Below are 26,395 nucleotides of genomic sequence, written 5' to 3' on the forward strand. Positions count from 1 at the left end.
TCTTTCTCTCCTTGGAAGAATATGATATATATATCGTTCAAACACAAGATAGTGCTCAATACTTTCATTACATCTTCAAAAATATGGTACTATTAGCTAGCCCATATTTGCCTATCTGTATTTTTAGCATTTGTTCACTCTATTATCGTTCGTATGTCGGTGCGGATAGAATTGCAATAGTAACACCGCATGTCATGGATTAGCGGATTGGCGTTCGCCAATTTTCACCTCAATCTTGCCCATACATTAAAGTTCCTCATTGGTTTTTCCCATGTAAATCCAGTTGTGTTGCGGAAGTCGTGTCTCCACGCTGATCTTTCCTAAGAATAGCCACACAACGCTCATAATTTTGCTCGGTCGTAACGAAACACAGACAAACAGCTGGACAATTTTGCGGTACCCTAGACCAGTTATGCGAAGAGACGCGGAAAGAGAACCGGGAGAGAACCGAGCGGAGTCAGCGGCTGCAACGGCGGCAGCCCGATCTTGGCTTGCTCGCACGCGAACCCCACCTAAAACCCCCTTCACCTTCGTCGACTGCGATCGGCGCGCGCGAACACGCAAAAGGGGGGAAAATTTCAACGTCACCGTTTCACGAACTCGAGAAGTTCGTTACCGTCGCGCGCGGCGCCCGTCGGACTTGCCCGACAATAGTATTCACCTCCTTGGCAAAATCGGGGGACTTCGCCACCTACTACCTTGCCTACTTCACCACCCGATCTCCATCTGCCACCTTTCCCTCTGTCTCTCTCTCTCTCTCTTTCTCTCTACCCGAGACCGCGTCCGCTACCACCGCCGCCGTTGCCGATCTGAAAAGGAGGTGAACGCGCGCGAGAGAGTACCATTGGGCAAAGAATTGGGGCAGGAGCCAATGGTAAGGAGCGCGAGGTGGAGCGATAGGTTTTAAATAGATGTGCAGGATCCGTGCGTGGATACGAGAGAAAAAGTTGGCGGTGACCGATACCGCGGTGGCACCGCCTGGGATTGAAATTCGGGTGATAAGAGTGTGGGGGCCCATTGTGCGGCGGGTAGTAGCACTTGCCCGGCACTCACTGTCCGTTCGTTGTGGTGGTAGTTTCCTACCCGAGGGATACATACGGGCCGCGGTGTGAAACGTACCGAGAGGAGTGACGGTCCTCCTGCTGATAGAGCGGCGAGCACAAAGTACGTCTCAGTCGACGCTGAGCTAGCAGTGCGCTCAGCAGGTCCGCTCGAGGCGGTAGAGAATCCTGAGAGAGTCGCCTACGATCTCGTTTTACCGTTCTCTCTTTTCTCTAGTTCGGTAAACCCTCGGTAAAAGGGCGGCCATGAGGTCCTACGGTTGCTACCGGGCACTCGTCGTGCTCGCGACAGTTCTCGCCCACATGACCGGCACGTTTGCCGCACGCGACAAAAAACAAGTGGCCAACGGCAGGAGCGGTAAGTCATCTTCTTCGCTCTGGTTCTCTCTCTCTCTTTCTCTTCTTGTCTCGTGCTTTCGCTACTTACCCATGTTCTCCTCTTTTGCCTTACTGACCCCTTCCACCTTTATCCACGTTCGCGCGCCGCTCGTTACGCATCCTTCGTCTCGCCGTCTACTTCTTCCTCTCCTTCGTGCGACGTGCTGTCGAATCTATCACATATCTTGACTCCTTCTTTACACTCTACTTTTTCTCAGACATTAAATGTGTCCTTTATTATATTTCATACATCTTATTCTTTTATTTTCCTTTTTCTCACTTCCTTGTTATCTTTCTTTGCTCTTTTAAATGACTGTTCTATATTTTCGTATTTTTTTCATATTCAGTTTATTTTTTTTATTTTTTAAAGTTTTTAATCTACATTCTTTAACTTTTTTTCTACTTTTTCCTTTTGCTTATAGTTTTTCTTATTCTCTTTTCCCATCGAGTATTGAATTAAGATACCGTTTGACCTTTTTTTCTTTTGTCTCTTATTCTTTTACTTTTGTTGCGCTTTCTTTTTTTTCTGCTTTCTCGTATATTTGTTTTCTTAACAATTAACTTTCTGCTTAAGCCGTGTGTCGTGATCATATCAGACATTCAAGTACTCTCGGTTGCACATCGATAAATAAAGTGAAGTGTTGGATTGTGCAAAATTCGTAGGAAGACAAACACGCAAGTGAATCACGGTGCTGTGTCTGTTTGAACATTGATTGGCGAGTTGAATATCCCGAGACAGAGTATAATGAAGAATACAATGAAGCTAACATAATCCGGCGTATTACAGTGGGCGTATTACATGTGATTTGCTGCATTAAGTTGCACAAAAATAAAAACTGCAAACGATAAAAAACTGCAAACGATAACTTAATACGTTCGGCTCTAGATACACTATCGATTTGCTTTTTGCACTAGAAAAATACATTTAATATTTTTGGCTTGTATTCTTGAAGAAAGTGGCGTGATCGGAAAAAATCTAAAAGTCAATTTTTATCTATAAAATTATTCGACAAAAATATTCCACATACGAAAGGAAATAGTTATAATTTAACTAGTATGAAAAGTATATATATTATTGTACTTTTTATATATAGTTACGATTCAGTTACTATCTTTTTTTTTGTAGCGTTACTTTTACGCAGGAAATCTTGAAATATATCGCAGATCTTGATTCTTAGAGCGTCCTCCGCAATAGCGGTACTTAGACCGAGAGTTTATGTACGTGAAATTTTCAGCGTATACAAAAAATAAATCATTAAAATTTAAAAATTTTTAAATAAAAATTTTTTATACAATTTATATGACTCACACATTTGTTGCTACAAATCTTAATATGTTCATAATTAAATATGTTTGTGCTTTTTTATTTTATTTTATTACAAAATACATATTTTAAAAATAAAGAGAAAATTTGAAAAATTTTAAAAAGTTAAAATTAATGTTTATAAACTTACTGTCTTAAATAGGTCGAAATAAATGAAACGGATGGATTAGCTGTGATAAATCAAATCTTTGAGGCTACACAGTTCCGCAAAATGCAATTATAGTTTATGACTATTAAGCATCTTAAAGTCTCTTTATCCATTTTTTTATCTCGAAAGAATTCTACTAGTAAATCTACTGATGTGACAAAACGGCACGTGTGACACGTAATACTACACCGTTACGTCCATCAGTTTCGCCAAGCTGCTTCTCCTTCACGGTTTAGGTCGGCGAATTATGACGACATGATTTCGAAGTTTAACAGCACTCGACATAGATTCTCGTTGAAAATGGCGCTTCCGCGAAGATTTGGGTCGGTGGTCGATTTTCAAGCAATGCCTTATCCTTTGTAAAGGCCAATTTAGACGCGTCGTAACTGTAAAATATACCAGACGACCCACGATCACCACCTATGAAAATAATTACTGTGATTACAGTAAGCGTGACTAATCGCTATGCGCAAGTGCCAATTATTTTTCAAACCTATACAGACGCTGATGGCTTCTCTTCATGTTTCAGCCACGATTAATCCGCATATTATTCCTTTCTTCTGATAGGCATTTTATGTGAATCCTACACAAAGTTCTACTTTCGGTTTCTAACGCGATCAATCGTAAAGAATTCGACATGTCCTATATAATACAAAACTAGGTAAAACATCGATACTGCAGCTTTGCGTGACAATTGCAATTAACTGATAGAGATTGATGATGACGGAGAATGGTGGAGAGAAAGTAACGAGTTCTTACGCGCACATCTTTAGTAAGACATGAATTCCAACGCGTTTAATGTAGGGTGAAATGACAACCATTGTATTAATCGAGAAAATCATTTTGTATATTAGACATTTTTAAAAATAAATAGCCGTTTGTTGTAATTGTTACGCTCACTTAATAGCACTATGAAAAAAATTATTAGTTTCACCAATTACATTAAATCTATCAACAATAAAATTATTATTCTATTTCTGTATAGAAATCAAGAAATAAGTGTTGTTAAAAATATTTGAGATCATAGATTAAGATATTACCAGAAATTAATAGGAATTATTGAAATAAAAAAACTGTACTTATTATAAGTTGAGCAATTCGATTTTGAGAAAATAATTATCTGTATACGCACAATATACGCACGAAATATGAAAACTATTAATATTGTGATAATATAATATTATAGAAATTACATATGTAACATTTAAAATTGCTAAAAAATAGCAATTAAATGTTTTACAAACAATTTATCTCTTGATTAAAAAAATATATTTTTTAAGAAACAGATATGTCTTTAACTCGAATTTGCTATTCAGATAAAGAAAATAAAATTTTTTCGTCATCTTTCGGTATCGACTATCAAAAAGATCAATGAAACTTTAAGGAAAGAGAAAGAAACGCTATCGTTTCTTAATTTGAATCAGACCTTATGTGAGTATTTCACGACCTTTCGACATATATCAGAGTTCGATCAAGGAAATATATGCGAGCGTTGCACGGTGAGTTCGCCGAGAACAAAATCGTGACCGAAACACGTCAGTTTCTCCCCTCGAGCTGTCGGTATATTTCGTTACTTCGTTATCGGTCCGCTCCTTTCCACAATTAAGCGCAGTGCACCTCGTACATTTGGCTAAATAGAACAGCGCTAAATTGATTCAACGGCGGTCCATACATCCTAAATTGGCCGATCTCGATTACCGCGGAACGTGAACGACGACGATTGACGAACGATCATTCCTAACCTGGGAATCCGGACGCGTTTCCTGCGAAACGCTGACTCGGAATTTTTTAATTATGCTGTCGCTGCGTACAACTTTTACCTGTAAATCGAAAATTTTCTGGACGCTTATTAACACGGCTACTTTATTCTGGAATAAAAACCTGAGTATACTACTGATGCAAACTTTCGAAATTTTTATAACTTTCGAAAAGTTTCATTTTTGAAATTGATTTGACCGCGTTTTTTGCGCTTGTAAAAAATTATGCGTGCTCGTATACTAATATTATAAAAAAAAAAAGAATATTGCTATCTGACAAGTATTGCAAAGTTGCAAGAAGAGATATGAGTACATGAATAGATACAAATAAGTGCATAATAATTAGTCATTTTTACATGTAAAGATTGAAGTGAATAAATTAAGTGTAAATTTTGTTGCGTTGCTGCGAACCAAATTGAAAATAGACTTGGCGTTTTCGGTGCCTCTATTACGACTGCTTCCCAGACTTGGAAACATGTACCATGAACCTCTCAAATGCGTTCGATCGCTATCGGGGCCTTCGAAACAAGTTCGGCGCGTGGAATTGTAAGTGTTTTCTAATAGCATAGCGCCTTCGTCGTTGGCATTGCCACCAGAAATGGCTTTTCAACGAGCGACTGGCGGCATGCCAGTGCATATAACAGTTCACCGCGGGACTGGCTAAGCAACTTGCTCACCTACATGCAGCAGCCATTCACACGCCGCGGAATCCTTCCGCTCGCGCCTCCGTTATCGCCTTACATCTCCACTGCCGAACGATTGTCAGCACGTACGCCAAAATCGATTATTGTTTACAGATCGAATTGCTCGATTACGCAAAAAAAAATGTTTTTTAAAAGTACGAGCAATGTGTTACATGTCTCATGTGACTGTATTCCGTTTTAGATTTATTAAGATGAATAATTGTATATTATATGTTGCATTATGATGCACTATCTTATCTTAATAACGCATCATAAAGCATGCAAAGAAATTTTAAATTGTCATAATCGAAATTCATAAAGCAAGTTAAACTAAGAAGAATAGTGTTTGTTTCGATATTTGATTAAAAAAGATGTTTGAAGATGAAATAGACAAAAAATCTTATTTCTTGTATAAGTGCACTTTATTTTAATACAATTTATAAACTTGACTCTCAATTATTAACATATTTATCAGTAAATCGTAAAAGGAGAAAATTGTAAAACCGAACTATTCACAGACCGGTTTTCCCGACAGATAACATTCGTAAGTCTTCTGTAATTTATACATACTAGTGACTTCTTCCCCGCTACACAAGTGACTAAATTTATGTTAGAGTTGAGAGAAGCCACAAGTGAAATCGGTCTCTTCGCGGAAAAATACATTTAATCGCATTTTATCAGATAACTAATTGCCTAATTAACTTTCAAAGAAAAAAAAAATAAATTTTAGCTTAAAGTTGTTATATGAAAAATGAAAGTGAAAAGACTTTTCGCAGCAAATACGTATTAAAATATTTTATTTATTAGGTACATACATATTCTTATATAAAAAATATGTTTTATATAGAACGGATTTTTTTTAAATACGCCATCATTGAGATAGTTTATTTTTATTATCTCTTACAACATCTGTATTTCAAAATTATACAAAATGTTAAAAACACATAATAGAGTCTGATTTATGTAAATATCTATTTCAGTATTATATATATGTGACATGTGACACAACAGAGAACTGTATACTTCGCGATTTTTACATTCAATCCGCAAAAAATAGCATAGGCATTCGTAAAGAAAATTAATTTTTAGTACATTACGTAACTTTCTGCCTTTGTTCTCTAGTTCTTTTGTATTAAAGCATAAACCGTTCCGGTAACAAGTTTTGTTGACTTATTAGATCACGTCCAAGTTGAAGTGCTTTCCTTAAGAGTATTTCATGTAATTTCTTATGCTACGTGTTTCCAGTTAGACCACCCATTAGGAACTATTCTGTAAGGCTTGTTTATTATATATGGCTGTCGATATACTATACGTAATCAGTGGCTATAACTGTAAATGATTGATTGATTTACAAGATAATTTTCCATCGTAAAAAGAAAACCGATTTATTCTGAAGTCGATGTCTTCGATTATACTTAATAGTTCGATATAGTCGCTGCATTTAAATAACAACTTATTGAAGTTTTTGTATTTTTATGCACTATGCTACGTGAATTTAATGAACGTAACGTATTTTGGCAATTAAGAAATACATTACAAAATTCAGTTTTTATTAATATCTATTAGTGGCCCATAAAAAAAAGAGTTATTGTGTGTTTTACTTGCATGTCGTTTTACTTACAGTGTCTGAAGAAATAAACATTACACAAGCTATCAGAGTTATTCATAGTTAAATCTGCGTTCGGGTTTGATTACTCATTGCAATTTTAGATCGTTCGAATTCGGGAATTCCACCACATCATCGTGAATCATGCTGTTGCCCACAAATAAATGCCCGCGAACCAATTTATATTATTATAATAAAATATTGTAGTACCAGAGAGGGAGATAAGATTTTTGGACTTCTACATGTACGTCTATATTTTTCCTCGTTTGCCATCTGATTGTTGAAATCAATTTCGAGATTCCCGATCGCTAACAGACATGAAACAGCCTTAGATTAGATATGAAACCTAATGATACTCAATACCGGTCGCTTGCAGCTCGAACGAGGAAACGAGCCGTGAAACGATAACGATTCGAGCCGAGTTAAAAACCAGTATATTGTCTCGGGATCCGCGCGATACAACGATGACGTGCGGTCGCTCCTTTTCACGGACAAACGAGCCCCGCGAAATACGTGCGTCACTGAACCTGGGGACCGGTTCCTCTCTTACCTCTCTTTCTTTCTGCGTTTCTCTCCACGCACCGAACAAGCAGTATCGTTACAGACGGATGGGGATAACGACCGTGTAAGACGCGCGGAGCGGGAATAAGATAGAAATCGCGGCTAAAGTCGCGAGTCGCCGACCGATTTTCGCTATGGTATCATTGCGGTCGTTATCGTCATCGTCATCAAAATCGCTGCTCTTCCGCAATGCGTCTGTCAGAGAATCTGGGTTAAACTTCGTATTCTCGTATTATAATTCTAAACACTCGGGGTTCCGATCAACGATCGAGCTCTCGTCTTCTTCTTCTTTTTCATCGTAGCGCGTTTCGTCGCGGCGGTAGATCGCAATCACGGTGAAACTGCTAAGAGCGAACGTGCCGCAGATACGTCACGCGTATCTCGCGCTCGAGTCTGATTTCCATCCGGGAAAACCGATTTTAATGGATTTCAAATTGCGATCTCCCTGCCAGAGCGGCGCCAGATCAATCGTCGATCGAGGGGATTCTGCACAGATAGTTATGGACGAGTACCCCGAACGACTGAAAGTAACGCATCACCAACGCGCGTTCGTGGCTCATTTAGTAATGCGATTGCACGTTTGTCGGCTAGCATGAATGTCGCATCAACCGATCGTTGTGATGGTAATCATCATCGTCGAAATGATAGTATAGGAAATTTCATTCAATCTTTAACTGATATATATGAGATCCTAGCTCACATGTGTATAATTTTAGTTCCAAAATTATTATTGTTTAAAACTTTCCTTCTAAATATACTAATATTTATATTGTGTAAAATGTTTAAAGTTGAAAGGAGAGTCTTAAAGAAACTCTCTTAAATTGAAACAGATTTTCCTCTGCAATTAGCAACATTCACTCGCTTTTAATGACTTAACAATTCACCGTTTTTGACGTGCAGCAAGTTTTGTCGTAATTTATCTGTACTGAACGACTGGGTAGCCGAGTAGCAATGCAGATAATTGGAAAATAACGGTAAATAATTGCCTGTCAAGATATAGAGAGCAATAAATAATCGGCTGAATCACGAAGCAAACTCAAACACTCAGAATGCGCTTACAGTATTCGCTTGATAAATGAAGAAAATTGTTTCTAACAGCTGTAAAATTGTAGCAATATCGTATGACGCGTACCAATAGTCCGAACTGCGCATCCGACGTTCTGACTCGTGCAGCTCTCATTTGCCTTTCTTAACGGTCGAATGACAATTAATAACTGGCTAATAAATGCAACCGTATCGATAATTAAAAGCACGACATTTATGTGTCGAAGTAATTCACGTACGCGTTTCAATCCGCCGTTTAAACGACACTAGATTAATTGACTGGATTTATACGACTCTCGTTAACAAGATACGACCAGTCGAGCGCGACACTTCTGAGTAGTTTTAATATAGAACCGGCGTTTGAGAAAATCACGATTAAATTTCAATCTGGATATGATGTACAATAATTAATCCTTTATAGTTCCGCATGATCATCGAGACTTAAGGACGTTTTCTTTGTTGGTATAGAATAATATCGGAGTAATTTCGATATTAGCAATCACGTTTCAGCTTTAACCGATGCTCGCGAATATCTACTAATGACACAATTGTCGATCGCGAGCAGATGATGAATTCGAAAATACATCTGAGAATTTTGTGACATGTAAAATCGACGATACTCGAGTTGATAGCAAATGAATGGGAATTCAAATAGAATAATAAATATTTTCAAAATTAATTACTTATTAATATATAAATTGTTTAAAATAAAAACGTTTTTATTTTAAACAATTCTATTATTCTAGTGGAAATAAAGATTTAAAAAACAATTAAAAAAGAAATAAACAATTAAAAAATCGGATGTGCCTCACACATATATGAATTGCAATGAAATAGTCGTGAATGAATGCGAGAGAAGTTTCACGTTTTGCCGCCTAAACAAGAGATTTCTCACGCTTTGTGCTACACGCGTAGTTGACTTTAACGACATCCAATTTCGAAATTGCGAGCTCAGCACGCGGATATAATCAGTATCCGCGATTCTTCAGGACATAACGAGCGAGACAATCAATGTGAATGAATATCGAATCACAGTGATCGCTCCTGGCGTGGCCGGTCAATCAATTTACCTTCATCGATCAAGTCAATTAACGTTATAGAAGGGTACTTTGTTGCAACGAGTAGACTTAAATCGCCAGCAGGCAGATGGTCTTTTTTACGAGGTGCATGGTTTCATTAAGAGGCAGATTTCGAAGTTGCGGCGATCAATTTAGTCGCGATGGTTGGCGCGTGTCCGGGTTAATTATTATAACACGATTTTTTTTCATTCGAATTTCTAAAATAAAAAATTTGCGAGGTATAATACTTTTCTGCATTAAGTATAATTATATTTTTATTTTGAATGATGTAAAATTATTTCAAATGATATAATAATTATTAATATTAGTGTAAAAATAAAATAATACCTTTAAAATTCTTTCAAAGAATTAAGTAAATTATCTTTATAAAAAACTTTTTTAGTATTAAGGAAGAAGTTTTATTTTGGTCCTACAATTCACATTTTAATGATTCACGCATTTTATGTTCCTGTTAGAAAATCGTAAAAAAATTGTATCGCTGAATAAGAAACCGTTATTTTGCAGCTGTTTAAGTTTATTATAGCAATTGTGAATTTTACTGCCCCGTTATTGCAACCGTTCGGGCTGCCTTGTCGGCTCATCGTTGTCGGCGATCACATTTAATCGGTCTTTGATAAGTAATTTTAAGTAATAACGGCAGATTGATGGATGAGCAATTATCTACGATCAGAACATTTTCGCATATTATCTGCGTAATGTGCGTAAAAGTAAAGTAAAAAATTCTGCATTTACATACAGACCTGCCTAATGGCTACCGATGTATGTAATTATAGACTCCAGTATGTGTTGGCACTGATACGGTCTAGAATGAAATGCGTTTTACATGTAAATTAGACTTCAACAGATCAAGTTTTTCTCTTGCATTTAAAATCCATTTATTTTACGATTTAGTAGTAAAAACCAAAAATTTAATTTACCTTAAGTTAATGCTCTTAATACTTACTAATACCTGTATCAGAAATTTTGCAAGCTAATACTTACTGATACTAATAATTAGATAAATAATAGTTCTGATCCGAAATGACAACCGTCTCGTTCGGCTGTCAAACGGTGACTTGCTGATACCTTTATCAGAAATTTCGCAAGCGTTACCTCGATTATAGCTTTTTCATTTCTGCCAATACATTCAAGGTCTACAGGTTAAGAAACAGCTAAGTGATCGGAATTAACAACGCAAAAATAAGTTCTTTATTTTTGTCGGCAAGATTCCGAGTCGGTGAGTGAGTAATAGTTTTTGGGAGAAAGTCCGCAATGTATCGGGAAGCTAACGTCTGCGTCCGCGCTCTCAGGTACCACGTGCGGGATTCCAGTTCCGCATCGGTGGCTGATTTCACCCCATTCGCAGGTTTCTATATTTCGTGATTTTCATGCTTATTTGCATTTTTCCGGAACTCCAGTTGTGGTGAGCCGCAATGAGTTATCGTTTTGATACACAATTAACTTGTTTTTTTTTTCTTTTTTATCTATAATATTTAAAAGGACGAAAAACTCCTCTAATACTGATCTTTTTCGTGTTAAAAAAAACAATTTTGTATCGAAAGAAATTCGTGTCTAAAATGCTTTCTAATATGTAAAAAATTTAAACGTTTTAAATTTACGAATTTTGGTCGCATTATAACTTCAAATGAAGTAATTGAAATCATTAGGTCGAAATCGTGGGAAAGGTAGAAGAAGCTAAATATAATAATAATTTTTCAATGTTGAAATTAATTGTTATAAAATTATTAAATAACGATTAATTTTTTTATTATTAAAAATTTATTTTGTTGTTTATATTTATTAAAACGTTTCGATTACTTTATTTGATTCTAAACAAAACCATGCAACTTAATAAAGATTAACATTGTTATAATTGAAACTATATATGTAATATAATAATCATAAAATATAATAAAGCGAAAATAGAGCTTTATTACATCATCAATGTGAAAATTAAACTTGACGTTAAACTTTTTGACAGTCGCATTACGCGCAAGCACCGTCGAATTAGCAGTGCATAAAAGTTAGCAGTGCGTAATGTGTTACCCGTAGAAACCGGAGAAATTCCCGTGATTCTCGCCAAACCCCACGCTTTGTGAATCCATCTTTGTCTTGTCGACGGACAGTGAGGCGCAATACGTAAAAGAATCGAGAGTATCTAACGCTTTATCTCTTCGCTTTCCTTTTTCTCTTCGGTCGGGCCGTAAACGCATGTCTGAAACTTTCGAGGAATTTCCCGGCTTACGCGACGGCTTTGCGCTCGAATTCGCGTGCGTTAAAAGGCATTTCCGGCGTGTGCAATGCTACCGGTAAAAAGCATAGCACCGTCTTCCTGCATCCTGTTTCTCAAATTTTTTGTAAACCACAGGATATCACCTCGACAGAATGCACGTTACATTTTACATAAAACAATTATGTCTAAATACGTCCGGTTATGTAAAATATAACAAATATATAATTACATGATGATGCAATTTAAAAATATCTTCTATAAAATTATTTGTTTATACATTTTAACATTACTTAAAAAGCTTTTTGTTTGCAGCATTAATTTGTATGTCAAGGTGCAAACTATAGTCTACATATATTTTTATTTTATATTGCTTAGTCTTTTTAATATCACCAAAAGATTAAAAATTTTCAAGGATAAACCTTTGAAAAACTTTCTTTTTTTTAATGGAAGATGCAATTTTCCTTTGACTGCTGATGTTTCCGCAACTGTTGTATCGTTTATATTAACTAGTTGCCAAAGCTTCCGTGCAAGTACTTGCATAGAGATAAACAGACAAAATACTTCCCGTTATAGCTATCATAAGTTTCGTTATGCTATACGTCCGGTCTAATAAGTGTTTTGTCGATATATAAAATAGATATATCGTGTAATCGTTTAAGTTATTAAACCGGAACGCCGGGATGGAATAATTTCCTTCCACTTTGGCTTCCGGTTTATGTTAATGGCACACTATCGTCATGAATTTTTAACGTTATTTACTATTATGTCAGAATACTCGTTTTGTAATCCACGTTTCGTAATACGTTTCATTTTTCTTGCGTGTGAGCACTACAATAAGCACTGGCTTTTTTAATCTACTATATTTGAGGTACGCGTTATACCTCTAATTATAATTATGTTTCTACGATTAATTAAAAACGCAAATAATTTGATGCGAATAGTTAACTACACTGAGAGAAATGTTTTGTTGAAACAACCAAATTTTGTTACTGTAACCAAATTTGGTTGTTTCAACAAAACATTTCTCTCAGTGTAGAAAAAATTTGATTGAAAGCAAGATTAACCAAGAACAATTAATTTAATAACAAAATTGACCATATTGAAAAGATAAATTATTCCTCTGATTTTGTTCCGTCAATTTTTATTTTATTCTCGAGTAATTATCCATTCGTACAATTTTATTTACGATGAGCATACCCGTCCAACGAAGTATCATTTCACTGAATTGTTCTCGGTCAATTTAATTTGCACACGTCAGGATGATAGATAGTCGTTAATGAGATGCAGTCATATGTCTGCCGTGATAATTGCGAGATAAATGCAAATTCATTGTAGAGTACGAATATATACGTACGTCTCGAGAATCGTTAGGTTGCAATTAGACATAATGCACAAAGGGATACAATACGTATGTATTTGCTATGCCAACGTATCTAAGTCGAAGAATGCTGAAAGGAGTTGGTTTGCCACGAGCTGCACGCGAAAGGCGTGTCTCAGAACTTCGAAGTTAAAGGCGTCGAAGCTGAACGCAACGTGGTCCAAAGCGAGTGGCACAGCACGAAACGTGATTACGTGCATCTAGCAGTGATCTCTGAAGTCTAAACTCTAAACGAAAGGTCTCCCAGACAAGCAACAGTTTAATCTTTGCGTCCTGGAGCCTTGATCGGCCTTCTTGCCACGTGATATATTTTTTGTGATTCATTCAAGCGCAACATCTTGAAATCTTTGAAACGTGTAATGTTACTTATGACCGTTGCTAAAAGAATGTAAAATTATTATTATCGATTTGATGGGGAAAGAATTGCAAATATTAAGTATGTAAAAGGTAATTCTTCCACTCCGGAAGATTAATCTACATTTTTGGAAAGGAAAGGTTTCTTAATTCTGTTTTACAAGTTTAATGAGAACTGTTAAATTTAGATATTAATTTTGTAATTTTTCTGTTTTGCGTTTCTTATTTTTCTTATCGAGCAATTTAGCACGCCGCATCGCTAAGAAGTCAAGGAGTAAAGTTCTTCGAAGTTGTTCGAATTGAAGATCAGTAACGATAAAAGTTCAGTTATCAGTCCGGAATCTTTACGAGATGCAGCGGCGTGGACCGCTTCAGAAAGAAAGATCACCTTGAGCCTTCGACTTCGCTCGGGGTAAAAGCGAAAGGCAGTCCACGCCACACCATACCATACACCGTTTGACCCGCGATAAAAACAAATGCCGACGGACAATCTGACAAAGAGATAATACCATTAACTCCACCGTGAGAACAGGTGGCAGCGCTCGAACAATAATTATCGAGAATCCGCGGTGGCTGCTGTCTTTGGAATGTCGAAATTATTATGAACCTTGCTTTGCCCACTGCCATGGCAGAAGAGTCCTTTGCACCGTATCCGATTCGCTCAGCTGAAATAATTGATAGTGGTCAGTAACTCTAATTTAGCGCTGATTACGGTTTTCTTAAAAAATTGGTTATAAAAAATTTATTAACACCTCAAGGATGCCAGCAATAATGCTACCATATAGATATTAGATCAACAATAATGTTATTATCATACGTATTACAAAATCTTTTAGAGGGCAGTTCAATCCATTATACTTATTCCGCAATATTTCATAGCACGTGTGCTCTAATCTTATATATACGCACGTTATAAATAAAATAGTAAAACCAATTACTTTGACTGCTAAGTGCAATACTTTTTTATTAACCGTAAAGACTATGTTAAATTTCATCTAATATTAAAAGGTGATATATATTATAAAATTGAAAATATATTTTCTAATAACAAAGAACCAGTTCTTAAGAAGAAAAATGACAATAATGAGATAACGTACAAATATAACGTAAAATTACCAATATGTTGTTTTAATCTTTTTAGGGAAATTTAAAAAATTTTAAATATATAAAATAACTTATATAGGTATAACTTATTTTTTTGCAACACTGGGATCCATATAAATCATAAATACAAGTATAATGAACGTGTGCTGTCTACTTATCTTAAATCTAATTCTATGTTTAAGAACGTAATATTATTTCATAGTCTTTGTTTTTTCCTCCACCTTCTTACGTACAACAAAAAAAGAATGGGAAACTGTTCTCCTCGATAATCAGAAACTCTCGACCGCCCTAGTGTTAAAAAATTCACACCGGCTAGAATTTTCGCACTTTTCGTGACACGAAAGTCAGAAGAATAAAGAGCCGTCCTGAGATCCCGAGCCAATTAAGCATTATGCCATCTTCGTCCCCTGTCCGTCCGCGAAACCTCAAAACGCACGAATACCGTCCGCCTGCTAATTAACAGTCGGCCAAACCGCGCCGTGATGCTGGGAATACTACGATCCTATGAACCGTAAGCTCTCGTAGCGCACTTGCCTCACTTCCTGCACCTAATGGGACACCGTTCGTATAAGTTGCACCATACGCCGCGCCGCCACGACGATATAATATCACGCGTGCAATCCCTGGGCGCGATACGTGCGTCCGGAACTTCGATGCAACAGCTCGCACGACTTGCTGTGACATTTCGTTCGTTTCGTTACTTTTCGCACGTCACGATCTTCTTGGACTTGCGAAACCGTGCCACTTTTTGCGCGGACATTTGCCAACGTTTCTCTGACAATGAGCTTGTTGTTACGTGTAGCTGGTACGCCCGCCGATGGTTACTTAACTTTAGGAGATGAACGGATATTCTTCATTTTTACGAAAAAAAAAAGTATGAGAAAAAGAGTGATATTTTTTTTACCGTGCGCAATCTATTTAATGAAACAAATAAAACTGAAAAAAACTTGCGAACTTTTAAAATAGCAACGGGATTGAAATAGATCTCTGCTTTATTAATAACCAATATCTGTCTGTTGTATAGCTCGTTACGTTTTGCCATTCAGCTGTTTTATTAGAGATTATGGCATTGATTCCTGAAGTTGTTAATACTCAAATAATTCCAATTGTCTACTTAGTTATAATTTTTTTTAATAATAATTTTATATAATGCGTGCGTATAATTTACAATATGAGAGACGCGTTAGGAGAGTGTTCTGTCTGTCTCGCTATTTTTATATTAGACTTTGCTCGCACAATGTACGATAACGATTGTAATATCGTTACGCGAGACGAGTGCATTCAGGAAATACCGTCCACGATACGACTGCAATTCTCGTACATCTTTCTGTAACGTGAGATACTTCTTGTCGTATTTGCCATTCTTAAAATCAAGAAATAACTGTAAAATTCAAGAAATAATTGTCGTGGAATTTTGCGAATGTTATTCTCTTTTCGCATGAGTAACAACCTGAAGAATAATAAAATAATAAGCAGCGGCGCTCTCTTATTTATGTAACAAAAGACGTTTTTATAAAATATTTAACAAAATTAAATTTCAAGAGTTTCATTATTTTATTTATTGCACAGCGGAGGCGTTTGATTTATTTTATGTAAAGGAAATAGCCTTACAGTTTCAGTATTCAATGTGACTGCGTCACAGCAGAACGTAAGTTCTGAAATATATAATTTCCCGACATAATTGACGATCGTGTTTTCCTAGCTTGCTTCGCTGCACTGCACTGGAACAATGCGCATATTGCCTACGCTTACTCGTGATTTCTCGTTCCAAGCAGAAAGTACTTAAAGCATACGATACGATAACTATCTCCATCGCATACTATAATCCCGTCTTATTAATCATTCATAGAATTCATTCATATAATATATATATATATATATTATATACATGTAATCCATTCATATAAAGAAATTCCATTAAAAAAATAAGGTGTGCCCAGAAAGCATAATACCATCAATCAGAATAAGTAAATAAGCAAATAAATAAAATGTCATACGGTTATTTGGCTATTATTACTTGACTTTAAGGTTGTAAATATTTTTAACGAAATAAAATTTTAATTGCACCATATATCGTACATTACAACTAAACGACGCGAACGAAGAATGTATCATCATTATAACAATTGCTGATTCAATTATTGAAATTGCGAGAGAATAATATCGAGAGCCTGCCAACGATGCTTTCTTGAAAGTTTACATATTTTCCCCAGATCGGTATAAAAATCGGCCCGCGGAAAGCGAGCGTTCGCAGCACGGAATGACGGTGAAATTCGTCCCTAACATACCGATCAGTCGTGACGAGGCAGAAAGCGAAAACCACTTATCCCAGCGAGGTTTATTGTCTGTGGCGGCACCCACACCGTCTGGGAGCGGGAAGCCGCTTTTTGCCAGTTGGCATCCTCCGCAGGAATAGAGGAGCGTGTAAAGCGTGGCGACGACGGCGCGGCGTGACGAGGTCGGGAAAGTGCCGACCTGCCGTTCTCGATTCTTGCCGTAATCTAATCCTGTGTGCTTCACCACACCCTCCGCGCGACTACACTCCACGGCATCTTCCGTAATTCGTATTGATATGTCAAAGTGCAGACAGGTTCTCTAACTTGCGTCAGATCGGCGCAATCAACGATTCTTTATGCGTGTTATACAATTGAATTGAAGCACAAACGCAGACGAGGAATCACGCGGCATCGATCAAGTCTTGAAAGATTTTCTATCGCGAACGATCTTCCATTTCAATTGAAATTAACGATTCTAAAACGACTAAGAGAGTTGTTTATTTTAATAATATTTTTACATTTATTCTCCTTTATTTAAAATAGATAAATTTGTCTTGAAAGAAACTAAATCGATATCAGAGGATTGAAATATCTGCGCTTATACATTATTAACTTTAACATAAAAATGCTCACATTTTAAATGTTCACTATTCCAATGCATTACGATACTATTTCGGTAGCCAATCAACAGCTATATAAACTGTTCTTATATACAGAAAGATAAACGAGTACAACTTGCCGATAGTATTGCAGCCTGACTAGATCACTTTTCGATTTCCATTCAATATACCTATATATATCATTTATTCCAGAGTTTATTTGATAATTCAATTAATATATTACGGTAACTTAACTGTTAATATATTACGGTAACTTAACTGTTCTTAAACAAACAGATATTAGCAAGCCTTGCAGGAATATTTTATTTTGTTGAATTCTCTTCCCAGTATATACGTAAGTTTCAGCGATTTCCTCCTCGAATGGAGCGTCGTCAAATGAAGTCATTAACTCGATAAAGATTGAAAACCTTGTGCGTTCGACGGAGTTTATTGCATTTTAACGGTAGAATTCCGTCTTTAATGATCGTAAATGTATTCAAAGATAAGATCTTTCACCGAATAGCGTTGAAAATATATCGCCCAAATTGCTGCGCGAGCACGTCAGTTCCGACTCTTTAACGCCTCGAATCTTTCTTTTTCCCTTTTCTGGTTGTGAAATCGATGTTGTTCCTATATTTATTTTGAGTAAAATTAATCGTAACCTAAATCAACGAGTTGTTCAAATTTTAACTGAACATATTGAAAAATTATCTCTAAAAGTTAATAACATTTTACGTAATGCTTTGTCTTACTATAATTTAAAGTCTGACGCGTCACATAACATGATTTGTCAAAAATAAACATACATAAAATCATATAATACATGTTTAATGTAAATAAACAAATTCACGACAAAAAATTGCGAAGCGAGTGGTAAAAATATAGTTTTACCGTCCAGAATTTGTTTATAATACGTTTCAGGAAAAGTGGACCTGCGAATGGTACGAATAAAGAGCGGGTGGTAAGGGAAAACGTGTCACACGCCATGCAACTCACGGTCGTTTGCTCTATTCTGCTTTAAGAATGGATGTGTTATGAATCGAGCGCACGCAACGAGTCCCGTTGTGGTTGCTCATATATTTAGATGAGAAACGTTGCCTTAAAGAACGAGTCAGCTCGTGAGAATTTTTGTAGAATAATTATGCTGCATAAATCTGCTTTTATTGAGCGTATAACAACATTGTTTTGACCACGCAGGCCGCACTCACGACCGAATTTCGTAACATCTTAACATGCAACACTTGGTAAATATCATAATGCAACTTCCTTTCAGCGAAAAATATGAAATATTCAAACAAATTATTAATATATATTTTAAATATATTTAAAATTATTTATAAAAATATATACAAGTTACATATTCAGAAAATGATGGAAAACCTTTCTTTTAGAAATTAGCATATGGCTTATGCATATGGAGAATACGTTTCATTATACATACATGTCCATTAGTTTAGCTTAGGAAGTCAGCTACATTTGCAATACTATCAGATCGTTCGTCGTGTCTTCAAATCCTTGTACATCGTGCTAGGAGAGCCATGTTCCTTTAATTAGACGCATGCGTTTACAAGAGGCTGTTAGTTCCGACTCGTGCTCGAATGCTCTAGAATGCGCGATGCGTTTTGACGCGTCGTAAATCTTCTCGTTCTAGGTCCGGACGCGATCTAGATATCCGTAATACTGTTTATTACGTCTATGTCACCAGTGACATGGTGTCGGTGACACAGCGAAACGTGACGTGTTTGTACCCGGGACAATGCTTTAGCAGTGTATAAGCGACTTAGGGAGCTTTCTCGAGTGGAACTTTATACATCCGTGTCTGAGGATCGCGCAGGAAAGCGACTAGCGAAACTGGGACTCGGAAATAATAAATTTAAATACGACATTTTTCACTGGAATTCGATGTTCTTGTTCGGGCAACGAAATGTAAGATAGTGAGGTAAAATTTAGGACGATCACAGGTCCTAATCACAGATTTCTCATTTGGAGACTATATTTTCTTGATACTTTCATTGCCGAAAGTATCTTTCGATATCATCGATCTCTTACAAAAAGAAATAAGAAAGACGAGCATTTTATTAATACAAGATGCATTAATGTTAGTACTTTATTAGTTCTAGGTATCAGGATACTCGTAGCCTTTGAGTGACGATACTTATTCACTCTCTACTACTCTCTAGAAAGATATGTTAACATAAGATATGAAAGTAAAATATATTAATCGGCAATGAAAAATATTAACGGTTATTTAATAGACTCCGGAGTTAATTGGCTGAAAGTCGTTCAATTTCATTGAGATAATATATACTGTTCATAATTTTAATAGTTTATTTCTGCTTGAAAAAGACGAATTAGTAAAAAAAAGAATCCATAAATAAAAGAAAAGAACACGACAACAGAAGTTTCTCTCCTCCACATATTATACATAGTTTATACAGGATGCGTTGTATTATTGAACCTTGAGTACCTAAACACTTTAAGCATTCCTATGACTAATTGCTTCGGGCATTAAATTCCCAACAAATCAGTGTGACGTAGCTATTCATTTTATCCAATTGTTCGCTCCGCGCTGTACCGGCAAGCACAACACATGTCGTGAATTGCATTTCACCGGAGGTGATTATGCCTCTTCGGAGATGCGCACCGGACACAGGCGCCCGGGTGAAATCTCTCTTATCGCACGCGACTACGCGCATTGACGATGAACGCGAGCGAGAATTTTTTATCGCTCACGAAGCTTTTGTCGCTGCCTCATTAAACTGACGCATCAGCTTTCCTCTTTCGGCTCGCGAGGATTGCGAACGAGGATATTACTCTTTCTTCCCTCGTAAACAACATGAAAGTGATGCGAATGAAATTACTACTACCGGCTATCGGCTTGTTATCGCAGAGCGGTATACGAAAAGCTAAAAAAAATGCTGGAATTATGAAGACCGATATCTTTATTGCAGTTCGGAATATCGACCTTTTTTGTGACAATTTTATAAATTAATAATTAAGTAGTAATTAAGTATAAATATTCTACATTGCTTATATACATATAAACAGTTTCAGTTTTGCGTAACGATGTTTACTGCTCCTTATCAACAACAATTTTAAACACACAATGCTTTGGAGAAGGCATGATGGAAAAACCTTGACTGAGTTGACTGAACAACACTTTCGATTTATGGTACACACGAAATCAATCTCGTCTCTTTAAGGCTTTTTCGCTGAGTTGACAACACTTGTATAGTAGATATTGCATTTTAAGAATTTTATACATAGCTATTAATCATCAACACTTGACTAGCTAAAATGCATTTCCGTGATGATAATTACTCACGGTACACGTTAAACATTTTGAGACAAACTTGTAAACGTATAATTTTCTTAATCTTTTAAAGAAAATTATTTGATATTAATTATGCTACTAATCCTAACATTTGAGCTGTCCTCCGCGATTATTTCTCACTTTACGAAGTGATCGAGCATACCGTACACTGAGAGTACTAATCAGCATGGAAAAGGGATAGCAATGTAATTCGACTTGATTTTACAGGCCTTTTTTAAAAAGAAAAACCGGCAAAGTAAGCTAGCGTGTACGAGTTAATTATATTAATGTAATTGCTATGATTATCTCATTTTTTATCAGTAAACGCAAGGGAGAATACCGGCCTTTGCAGCACGTGCTCGTGCGTACGTTTTCGCGGCGCGGCGCGGCGGTGCATTTCGCTGATTTATTGCAGGCAGCGAAATGGGATTAGGTATCTCGTTGAAGGGAAGAGAAACTGATAGACACGAATACATTCTCTTCTACTACTTACAACGTACATGGTTCTCAGTAGATAGTGGTAATGATGTGTTGGATTAGTAAAGCCGCGTATAAAACATCAATTTGTACGGCTTTATATTAATCCTCAAATGATTTCGAGAAAATTTAATATGTTTACGGAAATTCAAATATGTTTAATAGAAATTCTCACGGTTAAATACTTTAACTATCCTGTATCATACAATTGGATTTTTTATCTTATATCGATAAAATCGATAAGGAAGCTTTGAAAACGTGAAATCGATTTGTGCCGCATATCGATAATTTACGAGCGTTGAATTTTATCGCATGTTAATGAGTTATTCTTGAAATTGAAAAATATAAAATAAAAATAATTGAAATCCAATTAATCATATGTTTTACCAGACATATTGAAAAAATAAGGATTTTATATAATTTATATCGAAAAGTGGAAAGTTCTCTTTTTTTCATAAAATCTGCGTTCACCTGTCATGCGATTATATAGGTACTTCACGCGCGAATAAACACCGTGCAGTAGTGACCGGTGTCGTTTTTGCAGCGATCGCGTTGCATTTGCAATGATTCATGCCGCACAATGAACCAGTTGCGTCTTAATGAATAGGAATTAGCTGAGAATGGCAAAAGTCCACCTTTCCCAGGTTTTATCCCGGCTCATGCTAATCGCCGCACAATAGTGCTCGGTGCTTAGCGTGGTCAGTACTCGCGAAATCGACCCGTGTACTCGTGATAGTATAATCCGCGAACGGACGTCAATAAAGTTAATCGCGATCCCGCCAGGAATTAATAAAAAATGTATGTTTTTCTTTCTACTTCGCACAGCTTCTTTCCTACTTTCTACTTGTCCGACAGGCATACTATTTCGATTCGTGTTACAGGATGGGAGGTCGGCGAATTTTAATACGCGTCACACATTCGTTGCTTTTCGCTGTCGAACTACTTGCGCTATTATGCGCGCGATTTCTTTGCGGCTATCGTACGGGCATTATAGTATCGCGGAACCAATTTCACGAAGTCACGCGACGCGTGAATCGGATTAACGTCCAGCCTGCGGGCTAAATCTCCGTCTGAATTAGGCAACGACATCGAATCGATATAGGTGCCTATAATCTTGTCCCTTCGGGATATTTAAGTTTGCATTAGACGCGCCAGAATCACAGAATCACGATACCATTTCGTATTTTTTCTATACGTTATTATTTCGCAAATTGGTATCGGTTATATACATACACATAATCATTAGAAATTATTTGGTAAAATAAATCAATGACATAAGTTTAAAAAATTAATTAATGCAGTAAAAATATTTAATAACAGGACACATTTCAGAGCTCTGTCTTTGAACTGTAGAAAAAGAAATGAACCGAGATTAGTATGCGTCTCACGTGAATGATAGTATAAATATAAATCGTGCATGGTCAACAGAGAAATTTTGGCCAATGTAGTACGGGTTTAACATTATGTCCATGACGTGCACAACATTCAAGTTTTCTAACCGAAGAAGATATTAATTATCTGAATTTTTATGATCGTTTTCTGCGAACAATACCATGATAATTTTTAAGAGAGTACAAGAAATAGTTATTTACAGATGCTTAATTTACAAATAATGAGAAATATTTTTTAAAAAGTATACAAAAAAACATCTCTTACAATTATAAAAAAAGCTTATTTTATATAAATTTAATTGTGAAACTTGATTAAAACAAGACTGCCGTAATTTATAATAATATGTAATAATCTTTTATTAACAAATTAAAGTAACATTTGCTTTTCAAAAATGGTTTTAAAAATCTGATCGGAAATAAATTTCTTTTTTAGTTAGTCAAATTTTAATTGTTTAATGTTTAATTTAATCTAATTTGTTAACATTTGTATCCTACAATTATATACATATACGCGAATAAATTAGTATGAAATATCAATTCCAGAGCAGTCTACGGAACTTAAAACTGTTAACGATTAAATTAGTATTACCTAATCTTAATCTATGGAGCGTTGGTAGTTAATAGTAATCATCTTAAGAGATCTCGTTATTGTGTCAATATATCTGCAATCGCTATTACTCTGCAGTGAACCAATGCAAGTTCAACCGGTATACGTTAAAGGTCGTGCAATGTAAAATGAAGGGGCCCGGCATAATAGAGCCAGAAAGAAAGATCGTGACTCGCACATCTATACGATGACAAAAGGGACTGTATCTAGCATGAGTCTTCATGTGCACATGTACTATCTACCTACGTGATTATTGGACCTTTCGTATTTCATCTGAAAATTATTTTAGCGCGAGAATTATCGACAAGAAATGCATCAAAAATACAAAAAAGAAGAGAAAGCAGCAGAAAAATTATGTCACGTTGTTAATATGGCAAGCATCATAGAAAAGTGAGCGAATTCTTATACAAGTATGTAAACACACATACATTTGTAAAATGTTAGCTGTGTGTCTTCGTGGATTAATCATCCGATTCTGCAGTGACACAACGTGTCAGTTTAATGAAGTCGTGGGCTATGTAATAACGCTATTAGCAGAGATAGATTTGCGCATCAACGAAATAAGATGATGGATAGAAACTTGTTGAGAGCTTCCGATCTATTATTCCATAATTATTTGCATAAATTGACCGTTAAAATATAAAAAAAATCTGCTTCTATTTACGACCTTATTGCGCGAACGCTATTTACACAAATTCTTAAAATAACTAAAAAGTTTCATGATAAATGACAGTGTTGCTACTTTTTGACAATGATAAATTATGCTCCATGTAGGTCGAGCGTGTTTATCTTGAAGTTTCTAAAATATGATAATAGCTAATAGCCAAGTTATAAAATTGTTAAGGAAGTTAAGAAAAAATTATCACATGTGAAAGTATTTATAAGCTATAACAATATCAATATATATATTTATATATGTATACATATTCATATTTTATAATTGTGCACATATTGATCAATAACAATTCTTCCAAGAGCTAGCGAATAATTAGATTCAATTATTTAAAAAATTATTTATTTTTTATATATGTGTGTTTTATATGGTTCTAATTTTTGATATTATAAAATATAGAGTATACACTTTTGTATATTATAATACTGAAATATTATATATTATATAGCATTTACTTCTTCGATGCACGTTGCTGATAAATTTGCTTGATTTCCATAAACTACGGCTATTTACACAAACTTTCCTCTCATTATCCGTTTAATACCACATTATGAATGGAAATAAGAAATCAAAATAGCAGTTGAATTGAATCATTAATTAAATCCAATTACCTTCGTTTAAATCGTGACCAGATTTACAGTGCGCGAAGTAACGATCGGTATAGGTTTCCTTTAGTGGATTTTTTTCCCGTTTCCGCTGGTGACTCGATCGCCCGATGTGAAAAACGATACCGAGCAATGGAGCAGACTTATGTGCATTCACTTTAATCAAGAAAGTACCTTGGATATATCTTTTTATCCTTAAGTAATTGACTATTTTTTGAATTTGCGTAATTTATGTATTTTTCCTAATCTGTGCGCGCGATGTAAACTTTCCCGAGCTACATTAAAAACAGATTTGTAATCAGTTATACAAAACATTTGAAACATTAAATCTCTCGACTACAAACTTTCCATATACCTTTAACGTTATCGTTCGTTATAAAAGAAAACGCGCGATGTTTCTCGGTACCTTGCATATCTCTAAAAAAGATTTGTGAAATTATATAGAGTATTCGAATCACGGGAAATCAAGTTTTTACGATATTCACATCTTTCATAAGTCGATATCTTTTCAGTTGCGACAATATATATCGTCACAAGCTGTTCGTCGACTTATCGTGAACAGTTAAGGATACATTACAAGTAATTTGTAATGAAAGTTATAGTCACAATGAAAACACATACTAGCCATATATATAATATACTAGAAATCATCTTAGTTCGTAAGTACTCGTCTCCGTTATACAATATTACGGTTTCCAAATTAGTTTAAAAATTTGTAATTTAAATGAGCTAAACATCTCTTATTTAATTATTTTCTTTTTTCGCAGGAATAGAATACACGCTTCTTTCGTCAACACGATATTTTTATTTAACATATATTTCAAGTTTTACAATAAAAGAAAAGAATATTATAAAAATTTTATAATATAATATTTAATACAGCTTCTATATCAACTGTGGGACTCGATTTTTTAATTCACGCGCAAGAGAAACGTATGCGCAAATTCTGCTCTTACAGAAAAGTTGCAAGTCGATTGGCTATCGCATGGCTCTTAACCAATTATCTTTCAATGTTTCTGTAAGAACAGAATTTGCGCATACGTTTCTCTCGCGAATAAATTCAAGAATCGAGCCCCGGATCGACTTCGCCGTTCGTAAAACATACGAATTGACAATTAACGACCGAATGTATAACTAGCAATCATACTTGCAAACGATTGCAAGCGCGATGCATCCTCGTGACCGGTGATCTGCAGGGCGAGCCAATTCGTGCAGGCCAAGGTTCCTAATTAGTAAGGTCGCAGAGAAAGGAGCCACTAACCGTATGACTCCGTTAATTAGCTTAATTGCTACGAGACTCGCGTTCTTTCGCATTCCCGTAAAGGGAGCCTCGGCTGCTGTCGATACGCACGCTTGCCTATCTAAACTAATATTATATATGACATATCGTTACTATCATGATGTTGATCTTACTTCCAGTCTAACACAATTAGAATGACACGGTCCAAAAAGTGAAACTTCAACATGCTGCTAGACTATTTTCTCGTATTCTTTTCTTAGAATTTACTTTTACTTTTAAAACATCACATTTAAAATGAGATAAAATGAGATAAAATTCAGAATTTTGTCATAACGCGTTATCAAATTTTCTTCATTTATGCAACACTATAATTACATTGTATATTGTACGTTTATTCGTACATGCTACGTGTTCGTGCGTATATATTTTTCGTTTTACGCTTTTGTTTGAGTTTAAAGTTAAATGACCCTGTCAGATTTTTCTTTACGTAATGATCGCACGCACTCCGGGCGGGTCATTAAGTCG

The 26,395-nt window shown here is 35.8% G+C and overlaps 1 protein-coding gene across 2 annotated transcripts in view; it reads left to right on the top strand.

The window, feature by feature from the left end:
- Positions 1–580: 580 nt before the first annotated feature.
- Positions 581–26,395, top strand: part of LOC139777722 (uncharacterized) — a 50,450-nt gene continuing 24,635 nt past the window's right edge. The window contains exons 1-2 of one of the 2 annotated variants that reach the window (XM_071715307.1): positions 581–874; positions 1,279–1,419. In XM_071715307.1, coding sequence (XP_071571408.1) covers positions 1,308–1,419 — 112 coding nt within the window. In that variant the 5' untranslated portion in view covers positions 581–874; positions 1,279–1,307. The other variant, XM_071715306.1, reaches the window with a different exon arrangement.

Source organism: Temnothorax nylanderi, unplaced genomic scaffold (genome assembly GCF_030848795.1).
Source record: "Temnothorax nylanderi isolate EJ_2023f unplaced genomic scaffold, tnyl_v1.0 TNYL_tig0159_pilon, whole genome shotgun sequence".
Taxonomy (NCBI): Eukaryota; Metazoa; Arthropoda; class Insecta; order Hymenoptera; family Formicidae; genus Temnothorax; species Temnothorax nylanderi.